This window comes from Canis lupus, chromosome X (genome assembly GCF_048164855.1).
Source record: "Canis lupus baileyi chromosome X, mCanLup2.hap1, whole genome shotgun sequence".
Lineage (NCBI taxonomy): Eukaryota > Metazoa > Chordata > Mammalia > Carnivora > Canidae > Canis > Canis lupus.
This window is the reverse complement of record NC_132876.1, coordinates 123,671,514-123,686,977: the sequence shown is the minus strand read 5'-3', so window position 1 is coordinate 123,686,977 and position 15,464 is coordinate 123,671,514. Positions and strand designations below refer to the sequence as shown.

The 15,464-nt window shown below is 41.8% G+C and overlaps 1 protein-coding gene across 8 annotated transcripts in view; it reads left to right on the top strand.

Annotated features, from left to right (window-relative positions):
* LOC140627479 (arylsulfatase F-like) overlaps nucleotides 1–15,110 on the top strand; it is a 31,975-nt gene extending 16,865 nt beyond the window's left edge. For all 8 annotated transcript variants that reach the window (XM_072815849.1, XM_072815846.1, XM_072815845.1 and 5 more), the window contains 6 exons: nucleotides 60–483; nucleotides 3,401–3,537; nucleotides 8,809–8,943; nucleotides 10,615–10,777; nucleotides 13,867–13,988; nucleotides 14,406–15,110. In XM_072815849.1, coding sequence (XP_072671950.1) covers nucleotides 60–483; nucleotides 3,401–3,537; nucleotides 8,809–8,943; nucleotides 10,615–10,777; nucleotides 13,867–13,988; nucleotides 14,406–14,773 — 1,349 coding nt within the window. In that variant the 3' untranslated portion in view covers nucleotides 14,774–15,110. The remainder of the gene's footprint in view (nucleotides 1–59; nucleotides 484–3,400; nucleotides 3,538–8,808; nucleotides 8,944–10,614; nucleotides 10,778–13,866; nucleotides 13,989–14,405) is intronic.
* The last annotated feature ends 354 nt before the right edge of the window (nucleotides 15,111–15,464 follow it).

Genomic DNA, 15,464 nt, shown 5'->3' with positions numbered 1-15,464 from the left:
CATGTGTTCTTCATGGTGTGTGAGCATACTATGCTTAATATGTCTGTTTGTAATTTCAGGCAAATGGCATCAAGGCTTAAACTGCCAGTCCCGATATGACCAGTGCCATCATCCGTATCATTATGGGTTTGATTACTACTATGGCATGCCATTCACTCTGATTGACCCCTGCTGGCCAGACCCCTCTCGTGACACAGAATTAGCCATCAGGAGCAAAATATGGCTTTGTGTGCAGCTGGTCGCTGTTGCTGCGCTCACTTTCGCCCTGGGGAAACTGAGTCGCTTGGTCTCTCTTCCCTGGTCCCTCATCTTCTGTATGATTCTTTTTATTTTTCTGCTGGGCTACTTTTGGTTCTCCAGTTACAAATCTCCTCTGTACTGGGATTGCCTTCTCATGCGGGAGCACGATATCACCGAACAACCCATGAAGGCAGAGCGAGCTGGCTCCATCATGGTGAAGGAGGCGATTTCATTTATGGAAAGGTAAAGATAATTTTAGAAGTCCATGTATTTTAAGGGGTTTAAGACAGAGTTAACAGAACTAGTATTTTTTAAAAATAAGAGGTCATGCTTTGCACAATACTGAGAAAAGAAATGGAATATTACTAGTTAGGACTAGACAATACAATACTGTATATTTTGGACGCCAGTTGGACTCTTTAGGTAGTACCTAAGGGGGGCCATCTCGTTTGAGCTTTTGTTATTAAAATCACAATTTCTCCATTGGCCTTGAAATTCATATTTGGTCAGACCAAAGCAGGTAGACTCACACTTAGAAATCTGGCTTATTAATTTATGGTTAATAATATTAATAATTAATAATTATATTGTCTGCATGTTAATGCACAGTGGGAAATGCATTTACCAGGAAACTAGATAGCAGAGTAAGTTGGTCACTGTGCTGTTTTCCTGTTAGGCAAAAAATCTCTTTGAGAAGTTAAAATCAGAGGGCTTATCATTGAGCATGAGATATGTAAAGGGTATTATTCAGCTGAGGTCAGTGGTGATCATTATAAAGCCCAATGCATGCAGAACAAAGTCGCTGGAAACTTTCCAAAGGAGCCACATTTATGGGCCTTCACTTTATGAATCTTAAAAAAAAAAGAGAGAGAGAATGTGAACACATTTTCTATTGGCCATTGCAACATTGACTGAAGCTTTATCTTTATCGATCGCTATCCTGGGGTCTGAATGTCAGGGACAAGTTGATATCATTGATGATCACATATGTACAAGCCCATGATAAGAAATAAGCTAGTGGGCATAAATCCAGGGTGGTATCAGTCCAAACTGTAGGGATTTTCCAAGATATCAGGAAAGCCATACTTGAGAAGATATGTTGACTGAATCTTCAAAGGTGAACAAGGATGAAATGAAGAAGTGGCCAGGCATTACTGCATGAAGCTCAAGCACAAGGAAGATAGGCCCTCAGCTAATGAGGGCAGCACATAATGCAAATGCCACTCTGAAAAATTTGTGCTCTGATAAATATCACAATGTCAAGAAAGGGGAAAATGAATTTTAAAAAAGTTGTATCATGATGATCTGGTTTAAATGGCATCCCTCCAGAATTCATGTATACCTAGAAACTCAGCAGGTGATCTTGGGAATAAGGTCTTTGGAGGTGTCATCATTGAGGCTGAGATCATCCTGGGGTAGGGATCTGTAAGCTGGTGTGTTTGGCACATAGCACTGTTTGGTGGTGTAAAGGCTCTTGGGCAACTTGTATCTAGCTTGGTCCTTACCTTATAGCCAAGGTGGGCACAATACAAATTTAGAGTCTGTGAGAGATTAAACCATCTTTGCATTGTAGATGCAATGGAATGGCTGGTTTCATTCACGGCAAGCTCTTTATTCCCTGCTACTTTCCATATGCACAGAAGCACAGATGTTTTGCAAAGGGACACATTAGCATGTTGTGAGGTGGCATTTGTTACACCAAGAGCTCAAGATGAGAGATTCTATTCCATTCTGTGAGCCCCTTTAAGTCTGAAGACACCCGCACAGGGCGTTGCTTACTGTTTACATTAGTACATCATGAACAAATACTGGGGTGTGAAAAATGTACTTCCATCACCAAAACTTGCATTGACTTTCAGAAGCTCTTTGTGATCCACAGTGGTACCATACTGAAAAGAAATGGGGACTATGAGGATTCAGAAGCTCACTCCACTGATTAATAATGTGGCCATGAGCATGTGGCGTAGGTTCACAGATGCTATAAATTGCTTTTATCTGGATTCTGAGTGTGTGAGTCTCCTATGGTTGCTGGAACAGGTTTCTGCAAATGAGAGTGGCTTAAAGCAACACAAATGTATTACTTTATGGTACTGGAGGTCAAGAATCTGAATCTCACATTACACGGTTAAAATCGAGGCATTGGCAGGACTAGCCCATTCTGGAGGTTCAGGGGAAGTCTGTTTCTCATCCCAGATTGGAGAAGCTGCATTATTTCCTTGGCGTATAGCTGATTGGTTGCATCTCTACTTCGGTTATCACTTATCCACACTATTTTTGTCCGATTTTGACCATATTGGGGTCCCGCTTTCAAGGACCTTTGTGATTCAGAGAATTTGGACTTATCTCCCCATCTCAAGATCCTGAACCTAATCCCATCTGCAGATTACCTTTTGCTACATAAAGCAACATAGGTATCATCTCAATCCTCAGTACGATGTGCGTCAGCTTCATAGTGATGCCATTAAAAAGTGCCAAAAACCGAGAGGCTTAACACAGCAGAAATTTTCTGAGCTTTCTGGTGGACATCAGTTGTGGAAAGATGCCATTCAACCCAGCTCTCCACAGCGCAACTTTCTTTTTTCATTTTTTCCATCGTTCTTTACACCATGATATGTCCTCAGAGTAGAAATTTCCCAAAGACAGTCATTTGTGCCGTGTGCTGCTCTGGTTAGCTGCTGACCTACATTCCCTGTGGATCATCACAGCTCAAAGTGGGCCAACCTCATTTCCTATGTCCTCACAGGATATCTGAAGGTGTGGAGACATGTTGCCAAGATGTTTCTGTCCATGCTTGCTTGGGGGTTGTGAAAGAGTTGGCATATCTAAGAAACCACTCCCGAGCCACCATCCCTTTGGGTCTGTCAGGTGTTACTGTGGCCTGAGAGACTTTATTAGCCATGGGAAGGTGTGCCAAAGAGCTGGATGGGCTTATGACTCCGTCGTGCCAGGTGGGGCTACTCAGGAATCTAGCTGTCCCACATGTGTCCTTGGGGAGCAGTCCAAATGCTAGGGGATCCTGGATGGTTTCTGCCTCATGTGTGCATCTGCTCTCTTGGGGTGCATTGGGGACAGACGGACACAGGGTGTGACAAAAAAATGATGTGATCTACTTCCCCACACTTTGCAAACTCAATATGCTAAGTGATTGATGTCCCTCCAGGAACCGTGAAGGACCTTTCCTCCTTGTTTTTACCTTTCTGCATGTACATGTGCCTCTCCCCACGACAACCGAGTTCATTGGCACCAGCAAGCATGGCTTATACGGGGACAACGTGCAGGAGATGGACTCCATGGTGGGTAAGTGGCAGGACCTACAGAGATGGGAACTCTATGTTTTGATAGTTCAGGACACCCAGACACGGCCCCCAGGGCTGCCCCAACGATGTCGCAAGTGGAAGTCCTAAGCAAAGTCAGCACAAAAGTACACTCAATGCTTGCCCTCTCCATGGAGCTCTCAGTGTTTCTATGGTACGTATATTACTGAGCAAATCAGGTTCCAGTTTTGCGACAGGATGGCTGAAAAGCTCATGGGGCTGGCCTCGTGTGTTGGCAGGCTTTTGGTTATAACAACCTCCAAATGTGGGACGTTGGCATGAAATAGATTTTAGTAATCAGAGAAATAAGACTGACCGAGGCACCTGGCTGATTCAGTCGGTTGAGCACCTGACTCTTGGTTTCAGCTCTGGTCGTGATCTCTGGATCCTGGGATTGAACCCTGTCTTGAGCTCTGTGCTCAGCACAAGAGTCTGCTTCTCCCTCTCCCTCTGCTCCTCCCTCTGCTCCCTCACTCTGTCTCTTGAACAAATAAATAGGATCTTTTTAGAAAGAGAGAATTCAAGCCTGAGCAAAGGGAAGCCAAACAATATTGTCAATTCACAGTCTTAAAAATATAGAAAACATTTAAAAATTATTTTTTAAAAATTTTAAAAAGGATTTTAGTTATTTCTTTGAGACTGAGGGAGAGAGAAAAGAAGAGCCGGGGGAAGGAGAAGCAGATACCCCTACTGAGCAGGGAGCCTGATGTGGGGCTCCATCCCAGGATCCCGGGACCATGACCTAAGCCGACGGCAGATGCTTTACCACCTGAGCCATCCAGGTGTTCCTAAAAATTATTTAAAATATAAATACTATTTGACTAAACATAGGCACATATGTCTATGTTTATGTAAGCACGTGTGTGTGTGTCTGGGTGTGTGAAGTATGTAAAGAACTCCAAGTCAGGATGTCATCACTAAAAACAGACAAAGACCACAAAAGAATCCTATTTGCTTTAAAATTTTAAATCAAGACAAAGTTAGCAAACTAAGTTAATATAACAAATGATGTGGCATTAATGCAGCAAATAAGGTATTCCAGCTGGGGTTTGATCCCCATGGGATTTTTTTCCGTGGTCCTCAGGTGATGACACACCTCCCCATGGGTGCGCTGAAGCTTTGCAGACATGCCGGGTATTTGAAAGCCACATTTTCAAAGAATGTGCCTGAAATTCATAAGCCATTGGGACCCATGCGTTGGGTATGTTTGTCTGTCCAGGCAGAGCTGAGCTTTCAGGACAAATAATCATCTGTTTCGACATGTGATTTCAGAAATACTAAGAATAAAAATCACTTATTGGGTCCTGGTTGGGATATCATACTAATACATTTGTTAAAGTGCACTCTTAATGGTTAAACAGGGGGATCTATTGATCGAATAAACGGCTTGACTCATATGACATGCACTGCTCCGGTGTGTTCTGGATTGATCCCCATAAACATTCTAGGAGATGGGGATCATACTCATCCTTGTTATTCCCCTTGGAAGATGAGGAAACAAAAGCATGAGATATTGTGGGCTGGCTCCAGGTTATAGGTCATGCCCCGAGGAGCCAGAATCAGAACCCACTCACTCCTATTCGCTAGCTCAGTGGTGCTGGTGGAGGGTCTGACAGAGATGGACAGAAATGAGGAAACATGGCTAGGTTCTTCTGAAGCATTCCATAACCCCTCAGACTCCTACAGGCTGTCATTTCACAGGTGTTGGGAAAGCTTCGGAAACTCCCACCTACCCACCCTCCACCTGGCTTCCTGCTTCCTCAAACCCAGATGGAGGCTTCCAATGCAAATGACATTCCCTACCTGACCCAGGGGAAATCCTCTGGGGCCTAATTAGTCATGCGTCCAACAGGAGTCTTGGTGAATTCAGTAGCTCAGAGCAGGTTCCTCCAGATTGGGAGGAGAGGGTGAGTGTCCAAGGTGAGGCAGACAGATAAGCCATGGCAGCAGGAGGAGAGGCTTGGCTGGACCTGTTTGCACAAAAGTGATGATGTCTAGGATTTGGATTCTGGGCTGTTTGTGTGCGAGGTTGTGCAGGTGCACTCGGCGGCTCCCCGGACAGGGCTGCAGGAGCCCAGGAGACTGCCAAACTGTCTGAGAGTTACCTGTACACGCAAATACCAAGACACGTGTGTGAAATGCATATATAAAATGTTAAATATGATACATCTATTTCCAGCATCACAGAAATCTCTAGGGTTTCCAACATAGTTCTATTCTTTACAAATGTCAAGTAACTTTGAGAGAAGTTTAAAAAATAATTAGGTAATGGGAAGCCTGGGTGGCTCAGCCGTTTAGCACCACCTTCAGCCCAGGGCGTGATCCTGGAGTCCCGGGATCGAGTCCCACATCGGGCTCCCTGCATGGAGCCTGCTTCTCCCTCTGCCTGTGTCTCTGCCTCTCTCTTTCTCTGTCTTTTATGAATAAATAAATAAAATCTTTAAAAAAATATTAGGTAGTACCCATGGAAATTATTAGCACCTGTCTAGCAGCAACTGAAAAGTGTACATATATATTTGTACTATACAGTATCTATAATATTTGTGTATATTTGTCTTATATAATATCTATAATATATAATATAATAAACATGATAATATATAATATATATACCATATAATAAATATATAATGTAAATTTGTATGATACAAATCCAATGACTGTATAAATACATTCATATCTATACATTTTTATATGATCTTTTTCAGTTGCTGCTAGAAAGAAACATATTACATTTATAACATAAATTCATTTTTATATAAAGGTGTTATGCATTTCCATGACCACTATGTAATTATTTTTTTAAATCTCTTGAAATACTAAGAATAGAAACATCTGAAACTAACTTCGTAACAATAAAATATATGATTATCTATGCTGAAAACTGTAGTCTAATAAAACAAATATTTGTGTACATATTGCATGTTATAATTATATTATGTATAATATATAATATAGTTACATTATTGGTAATGTATTATATTATTAATATATTATCAATATATAACTATTAGTATATTTTCATATATTGTGTTATGTAATTATAGATTATATACAGTATTATAATTAATAAGGCACATTACATAGTATATACATATAATAATAGTTTTATTACACTTTCTAGGTTTCTCAAGATAGACAATTATGTCCATTTTTTTTTTTTTTGACAATTATGTCCATTAACAGTATCAACTTCAGGTCTTATTCAGGTCTTATTCTTAGGTCTTATTCTAAGTACACATGTATTTAGGTTTTCTGTTAATTTCATTAATCAAATAAATCTTAAAAATGAGTAATAATAATAATAATGACAGAAAAAGTCTTCTTTTATAACTTATACTAATGAAATAGTTTTTATATTGTACCTTTAAGCATGATATTGATCAATGCTTTTAACTGGCTCTCTTTTCAATGTTTTGAGAGATTTTTAAAACAGTTATTAATTAGGACAGCCCGGATGGCTCAGCAGTTTAGCGCCGCCTTCAGCCCAGGGCTTGATCCTGGAGTCCTGGGATCGAGTCCCACGTCGGGCTCCCTGCATGGAGCCTGCTGCTCCCTCTGCCTGTGTCTCTGCCTCTCTCTCTCTGTGTGTCTCTCATGAATAAATAAATAAAATCTTTTAAAAAATTATTAATCAGGTACTAACCATGACAATACTTACATGCTTGCCAGCATCAACCTAAATATATACTTCACATATATAATATATAATGTAAACTATAATAATATACTATAATGTATACATATGTCTTTAGTAATAGTATATCATGTTCTATATAACATGTGCATATATCAGCATATGATATTGTTGCTAGTATACTATCTTAATACATAGTATAGTAATAATATAAATAATAATATAGGCATTGAGATAATATATAAGTTATTGTGATAATTATTAAGTATACCCCTAGTTTAGAATAAGCATAATATAATTATACTTGTGTATACTCTAATATCTATGTACATACATGTCCATGTTAAAATATTTCTCTGTTAGAAATATGCACCAAAAGACTTTTCCTCTATATTAAAAATAACCCATTTTAAGATACAGTAGGTGATAGGTATCATTCGTAGCAGGTCCAATATCAACAACCAATATATAGAAATATGTTCAAAAAGTAAGGATCTTGTTGAATCCAAGTAACTCATAAGAGAAAACCTTAGTAAGTGGAAATATACCAGGTTCTGGATGAGAATGGTGACTCATGAAATACTCATGATTCCAAAATTAATATCGAGGCTTAAGGTGATTCTAATGAAAATATTAATTACTCTCACTTGGGGAGTGCTCCTTAGTAGGATGATGATGAAGTACACATGGGGAAAGAAAGTGATAAGAAACTAAATTGCCCAAGGATGTCTGATGGGAGGCCAGTTAAGAGAAAGGATCCAGACACACTTTTATGGTTGCAAAGAAAGTGCTATCAAAAATAAAACTTACGACACTGAACTACACGCAGAAGTTTTGATGTTAGATCAGGGAAGCAGAAATAGATGACCATGGAGATGGTCCAGTGAGAAGATACAAGGAGGGAAACCAAGTCAGAGTGGCAAGGATGGAATATATTGGGTAAAGTCAGTGTTGGGCGTGGCTTTGTATCCTCCAAAAGAAAGGTCCATGTACTAACTTCTGGAATCTCTGAATGTGTCGGTATTTGGAAATAGAGCCTTTGCCGATGAAATCGAGTTATGGTGAGGTCTTAGGGTGGGTCCTAACGCCATGGGACAAATGTGATTGCAAAAGACGAGGCACGCTCCTTGCCAAAGGAGGAACTATTGCCAACGATGTGACATGTTTTCATACCTTAATACAGGAGTCTGTATAAACCAAGAACAGAAACAGCGAAGCCCCCAAAGAAAAACCAACAAGAGCTAAACATAACTTATAAGTTAAAAGTGTGAATGTTGGTGTCTGCATCATAAAATAATAAAAATAAATATTATTATGCAATAATGATGTAACAAGGGATAATAGTAAAATAGTAAAGGATAAATCCATTTCCACTCCTAGTTTAACATAATCATCTGTCCAACACAAGATGCTCTTGAGGAATTCGGAAAACGTCGCTCTTCTTGAGCTCACACACCACCCACCGTCAGCAGGTGCATCGTCGATGAGAAACAGTCCTGCAGTGACTCCCGTACAAACGTGCTGCAAGTTGGACTAGCGTCATAGCCCAAAGCTCATAATGACTTTCGTTACATGTGTCCCCCCCTCCTTTTTTTTTTTTTTTTTTTACTATTTCAGGCAAAATTCTTGATGCTATCGACAATTTTCATCTGAAGAACCGCACGCTTGTCTACTTTACATCAGACCACGGAGGGCATTTGGAGTCACGGGTGGGCCACTCCCAGCGTGGCGGGTGGAACGGAATATACAGAGGTGAGGAGTGGGGATCCACTCGTGGGTGGGGTCTGGTTGTAAGTCAGCTCTCCTGGGCTCACGATAATGGGAATCCATGAAATGAACAGATTAACGCAGGAAAAGGTGAAAAAGTGCATTTGACTTGAGTCTGGGTGAAATAAAGCGAGGGGCTGATACCCAATGAAATGGGCATAAATCTGCCAACATTATGAGAGGCTAGCCTCCCTGGCAACCCCATGAGATGATAAAGCATTAATGAAACCACATGCCTTTATGGTACTCTGCCAATGAATTGGATATGTACCAAGTCATTGATTACATATGTACAAGGCTGTTGGTAGATGATCTGATGTGGTAGCCAGAGCCAAGACGTCAAAAACCAGAGGCTCCTTGGTGACTAAGGAAGTGTTGGTGCTCTCTTGTCAAGATATGACTTAGCACACAAAGTAGCAACCCTGTCTTTGGTTTCATAATTGAATGCACAGATACCAGCCCCGTATCCTGGTGCAACATTTAGTCCATGAAAACATGTCCCGTTAGCCACCGCATTGGCCCGACCCATGACGTGTATCTTGACGTGTTTCCAGATAAGAAAATCATCTGGAAAGTGTTCAGTGCATGTTGTCATATCTACCGAAAGAGATTTCAAAGTTTCCTTCCAGAGGAAAATATAGTATTTGTGCTTTCCCACTGAATGCGAAACAACTGAGCCTGTATTTGCATGAATGATAGTATGGATTCAGCAGGGAATAATGATTTTTGTATGAATGGGATCATCTTTGCCTCATTCTGGAGGCAGAGTGTGGGTGTCTGCTCTCTTAGGGCTGGCACAAGTAAAGTGCATGCTTAGGAGAGCAAGTATGTGCCATAAAGGAAAGCGTTATTATTGAAACTCTATTTTTACCTATGAGGACATTCCAAAAAAAAAAAAAAAAAGAATCTCCATCTGGTGTGATTGACACTCCAGTTGGAGCAATCTAATGAAGTAATAAGTCTCCATTAAGCCTGTAGGATGGCCATTCCTCCTGCTTCACTCAAGGGGACCCTGGCCTATGCCTGTTGTCCTGAGGTCATGGTTGCCTCCTGGGTTCATGCTCTGTAATGGCCTGGTTTGCGGTCATCAGTTCGTGTAGAACCACACGATTCCATTAAGTTTATTTTCAGGGCGCTGGACTCAGCAGTGAACAAAACTAAAGAATCACTGCCTTCGTGGAACTTACATTTTAGTGGAGGGAGGCACAGCAAGAAAAACAGAAGAGTAGGTCAATTCTATGATACATTAGAAGATAGTAAATCTCCAAAAGAGAGAGAAAGGGAGCAGAAAACGTTCTAGGGCACGGCTTTCATTTTAAAGGCTGACGGAGAACTTTGGAGCAAATGGTGTGAATGTGGTTGGGGGATGAAGCAGCTGTATATGCAGGATAACAGCACTGGGGGCAGACAGTGTAGCCAGTGCACATGCGCCATCTCAAATACAATGAGTTATTCGGTTAAACACCCATCAGCAGCCCAAGAAATAGTAATTCCATGGACGTGTACTGCTGACCCCATCAGGACTCTGTATGGGGTTGACCCTGAACATGTTGTCTGTATTGATGCTACTGTACGTTTTTGTTTTTGTTTTTGTTTTTTTAAGCAGTCTTGCCACCGCGATGATTCTAACTGGCCCTCTGTTGCCTCACCTCGTAGGTGGGAAAGGCATGGCCGGCTGGGAAGGTGGAATCCGTGTTCCGGGACTCATCCGCTGGTCGGGAAGATTGCCAGCTGGGAAAGTGATTGAGGAACCTACCAGTTTAATGGATATTTTCCCCACGCTAGCAGCTGTATCAGGAAGCTCGGTCCCTCAGGACAGGTGATAATCATAACCCCTGTTCACATCATCTTTGTTCTCAGAGCATTTGGGACAAAAGCCACAAAACTCTAGATTAACAGGAAGTATAGCTTTGTGTATTGAGCATTATTGGTCCTATATGACTACGTGGCACATTCTAGATACTCTATGGCTTTCACTGGGGAGAAAAGTGGACACAGGAAGGTTTGGGGATGAGGATGTGGCTGGTAAAATGCTCATCCATGTAAGAGAATAACGATTCCTTGGACTGGACTGTGCAAGGTCGGGAAGGCTGACAGGAAAGTAAGGCATTCCAGGGCTACTTGTAATTCTGTTGTGACTATTTTGAATTCCGGCAGGAGGACAGCCTTCATATGGCACAGTCCCAGTCCCTGGGAACAACCAACCAAGGCAGGCTTGCGGGTGACTTTCTGATAGTTTATTGCAGTGGCTCCAACCCAACGCCACTTGCCCCTTGTAAGCCCAAAGACTGATTCTAATGTTTCCTTCTTCATGCAATGGACCTTTCTGAAGTCTTTCTGAAGCAAAATAGAATGGAGCCCAAAGCAAATTAGAAACAGCAGCAAAGAAAGATCTCCTCTTTTTTTTTAACCTTTGTTTTAGCCAATAATAGGATTTATTGAGAATTTATATGAAATAATAACAAAACACAAGTCCCCTATGCTAAGAAGTATATTTATCAATTTTGGCTGATGATCCATTTTTTAAAAATAGTTATGTTAGCAGAAATGTAGTTTTTTTCAACCAAGCCAATCATAGTCATAAAAGTAGCTTTCCTTGATCTCAGTAGAGTCTATGGACTTTGGGATGTTGCTATAGTCTGTGTATTAGACTCATAAAAGGTCGTGCAGAATTACAGTCTCAAGAAATAATGTCCTCTGAGCTCTGACTAAGGTTTTCCTTCATATAATCAATCTGGTTTTTTTTTTTTTTTTTTTTTTTTTTTTTTTTTTTTTTTTCAGAATTAGCTCTAAAAATGCCCTATCATTACTACCGGCACTTTTTTAGTCTTTAATGGAAAACCGAGGTGAAGGACTCTGTGAGATTCTAAAAGCAAACTCGGCTCTTACGATGAACGTTGCATTGCATATTTGCATAGAGGTCTTTGTGTAGACATCAATGTTGTATTTCTCTCCGGTAAATGCCCAAAGAGTGGGGAATCTGGTCTATTATCAATATGGGTTGATATATGTTTATGAGAAACTTGTCCTATTGACTTTCAAAATGGCTGCCCCATTTGGCATTCCCACCGTATTTGGTATGGTCATTCTTTTCCATGGTAACCATTATAATAACTGTGTAGTCGAATCTCATGGTGGTGGAAATTTGTGTTTCCCTCGTGACTAACGATGTTGTCTACTATAGAAAAAAAAAAAACGTTTCTCACTTTCTACAAGACCGTTCTGGGATCTTGGTCGAGATTGCATTAAATCTATAGATTGGTTTGTTAAAAATCAAGATCTGAACAATTTTGAGTCTTTCAATCTATGAACATTGTTTATCTCTCCTTTGAGTTCTGTTATCACGTGTTTTGTAGTTGCAGCTCACAAAATTTTGGTATTAAAAAAAAAAAAAAGATATCCTAGGTGCCCAGCCTGGGTGGCTCAGTCAGTTAAGCGCCTGCCTTTGGCTCAGGTCATGATCTTGCAGTCCCAGTATCGAGTTGGGCTCATTGCTCAGCGACTAAGCTTCTCCCTCTGGCCCTGCCTGCACTGGTACTCTCTCTCTCAAATAAATAAAATCTTTTTTTTTTTTAAAGATATCTCTCCATATCCCATGTCTTATGATGCTGTAGTAAATGGTCTTTTAAAAAATGGAACTCCCAATTGTTCATTGCTGAAATATAGAAATAAAATTCTTTTTTTTTTTTTAGAAATAAAATTCTAACCAAAAAAAATTCTATACCAGTGACCTTGCCTAACTTAGTTCCACCAGCTTTCTAAGGGATTACCAACACAGGCAAGCATTGTATCTGAGAATAAACACAGTGCCATTTCTTTTACCATCATTTTTAGGATCATGTGACACTTACTGTATTTTTTATTACAATGTCGGTTTGATTTTTTCTGATATGATAGAAGGTCTATTTTCTAATACAACTGAGAAAGCATAAGATTTTTTAGAGGTTCTTTTTTTATTTTATTTTATTTTGTTTGTTTGTTTGTTTTAAAGATTTTATTTATTTATTCATGAGAGACACACAGAGAGAGGGGCAGAGACACAGGCAGAGGGAGGAGAAGCAGGCTTCATGCAAGGAACCCGATGTGGGACTCGATCCCAGGAATCTGGGATCATGTCCTGAGCCAAAGGCAGATGCTCAACCCGCTGAGCCACCCAGGCATCCCAAGGTTCTTTTTTAAAAATATGTTATTTATTTATTTAGAGAGGGTGTGCACCAGTCAGGGGAGGGCAGAGGAAGAAGGAGAGAGAATCTCAAGCAGAGATTGACCCCGATGTGGAGCTCGATCTCACAGCCCTGAGATCATGACCTAAGCTGAAATTGAGAGTCGGACGCTTAACCGACTGAGCCACCGGGCACCCCTTAGAAGTTCTGTAAGACCCCCTTTCAGGGGAGCAAGGCAATTGCGGATGAAATTTTGGTTTGTAAAGTCTTCCAGAAAACTGAGCTTTTGAGAGCTGCAGTGCTCTTTAGATGGACATGCATTGACACACTCCTCTGTCTTGATTTTTCTTTTTCTTTTTTTTTTTAAAGACTTCATTTATCCATGAGAGGCAATGGAGAGAGAGGCAGAGACACAGGCAGAGGGAGAAGCAGACTCCATGCAGGGAGCCTGATGTGGGACTCGATCCCAGGACTCCAGGATCATGCCCTGAGTCAAAGGGAAGATGCTCTACTGCTGAGCCACCCACGTGTCCCTCTTTCTTGATTTTTCACTGTAAAAGCTGAGGTTTTTTTTTTTTCTGGATTTCCCATAACAATATAGCGTCCATGACACTGTGCACAGATTTCCAGAAAAGTCAGCATGGTGCTCTCCGGGCCCGGGAAATGTCATGGAATGCACTGACCATCCTCCCAACAGCCACTTGGCCAACTTCCTTTGCCTGATGTCCTTTGTGTGTGTCTGCAGGGTGATTGACGGCCGGAACCTCATGCCCCTACTTCAGGGTGAAGTCCAGCGGTCAGAGCATGAGTTCCTTTACCACTACTGTGGCGCGTTCCTTCACGCCGTGCGCTGGCACCCCAAGGACAGTGAGTACACCAGCCCCTGCTCCTTGCGGATGCCAAGATTGATGTCACTCAAGTCCGTTCTCAAAACTTTGTTCCTTTCTCCCCCTCCCCCACCTCCAGACCAGTCCTTGGATTCTGGGGTGACCACTGAAAATACCGTCTTGGAAAACTTTCCAAGAGCCACACTCTTTAGACAGGGGGGGATATCTTGAAGAAATGATCTATTTTGAGAAGCATAATGAACGGCTGCTTCCAAGCGTACAGAAAGTTCTACTAGGGGATTCTGATTTCTTAGTACTGAATTGTAAGGACTGAATGATATTTAGCATTAACCTGTGGGCCAAGAGAAAGACCAGGACACATGCTTGAGACGGTGGAAGAACACAAGGTCGGTTGGCATGTGGGTTGGCTGTCTCTGACGTGGCTCTTCTTGTCCAGGTGATGCAGTGTGGAAGGTTCACTACGTGACACCTGTGTTCCAGCCGCCAGGAGCTCACGCCTGCTTTGAGACCCTCTTTTGCCGATGTTCCGGCAAACTGGTCACCTACCACGACCCTCCTCTGCTCTTTGACCTCACCAGGGATCCCTCTGAGTCCACACCTCTGACACAGGACACAGAGCCCTTGTACGATGTCGTGATCCAGACAGTGGCCAACGCCGTGAAGGAACACAGGAAAAGCATCCTTCCCGTCCAGCAGCAGTTGTCCGAATTGAATTATGACAGCCCGTGGCTGAAGCCCTGCTGTGGAGTGTTCCCATTTTGCCTGTGTGACACGGAGGGAGGCACCTCCACTGTGCGGGCATAAGGGGAAGCAATGATTGAGATTGAGCAGTCAATGTTGGCCAATATGGCACCTGCAAAATTTCGGGAAGGAACTGGAGAGCCAGTGGGTTCATCTACCATTGCAGGATGACTAAATGCCCATTGGTTGTGACGCTATCGTTAACTTCTTCTCTGCTTTTGGTGATAGGTGTGTATCTAAACCTGTCTTTCGGTGCTAGAAAACACGCGATGGCATCCATTTGTGCCATTGTCTCTGTTGCTCTCCAAAGCAAACTCTCCCTATAAGGTCCTGTGTGCATCTAACTGGCTGATGGGGAACGGAAAAATAGCCACTATTAAAGCATCATAATTGAAATTACGATTGAACGTGAATTGAATAATTGCCATCTGGGTAACTGAATAGTTGACAAAATAATAATGGATTAAATCATGACGCAGTGAAAGGAAGTAGCCTAAAGTAGCCGTTAAGCCGACAGAAAGGATTGATTCTCATCCACAGATGAAACCGAGTTGAGAGTAGTCCATCAAAAACTTGGGAGGGACCCCTGTGTTGATTTTGCCCTGAGGTTGTGCCAGAACTTTGATGGAGGCTCTTCTTCGTACTGGACCGCCGTGATTTGGGTACGACTCCTTACATGAGTTTGGGAGGGCTGCCCTAACAGGTCGCCGCCAGCGTGGTGGCTTCAAACACAGAGATTCATTCTCTCTCAGTG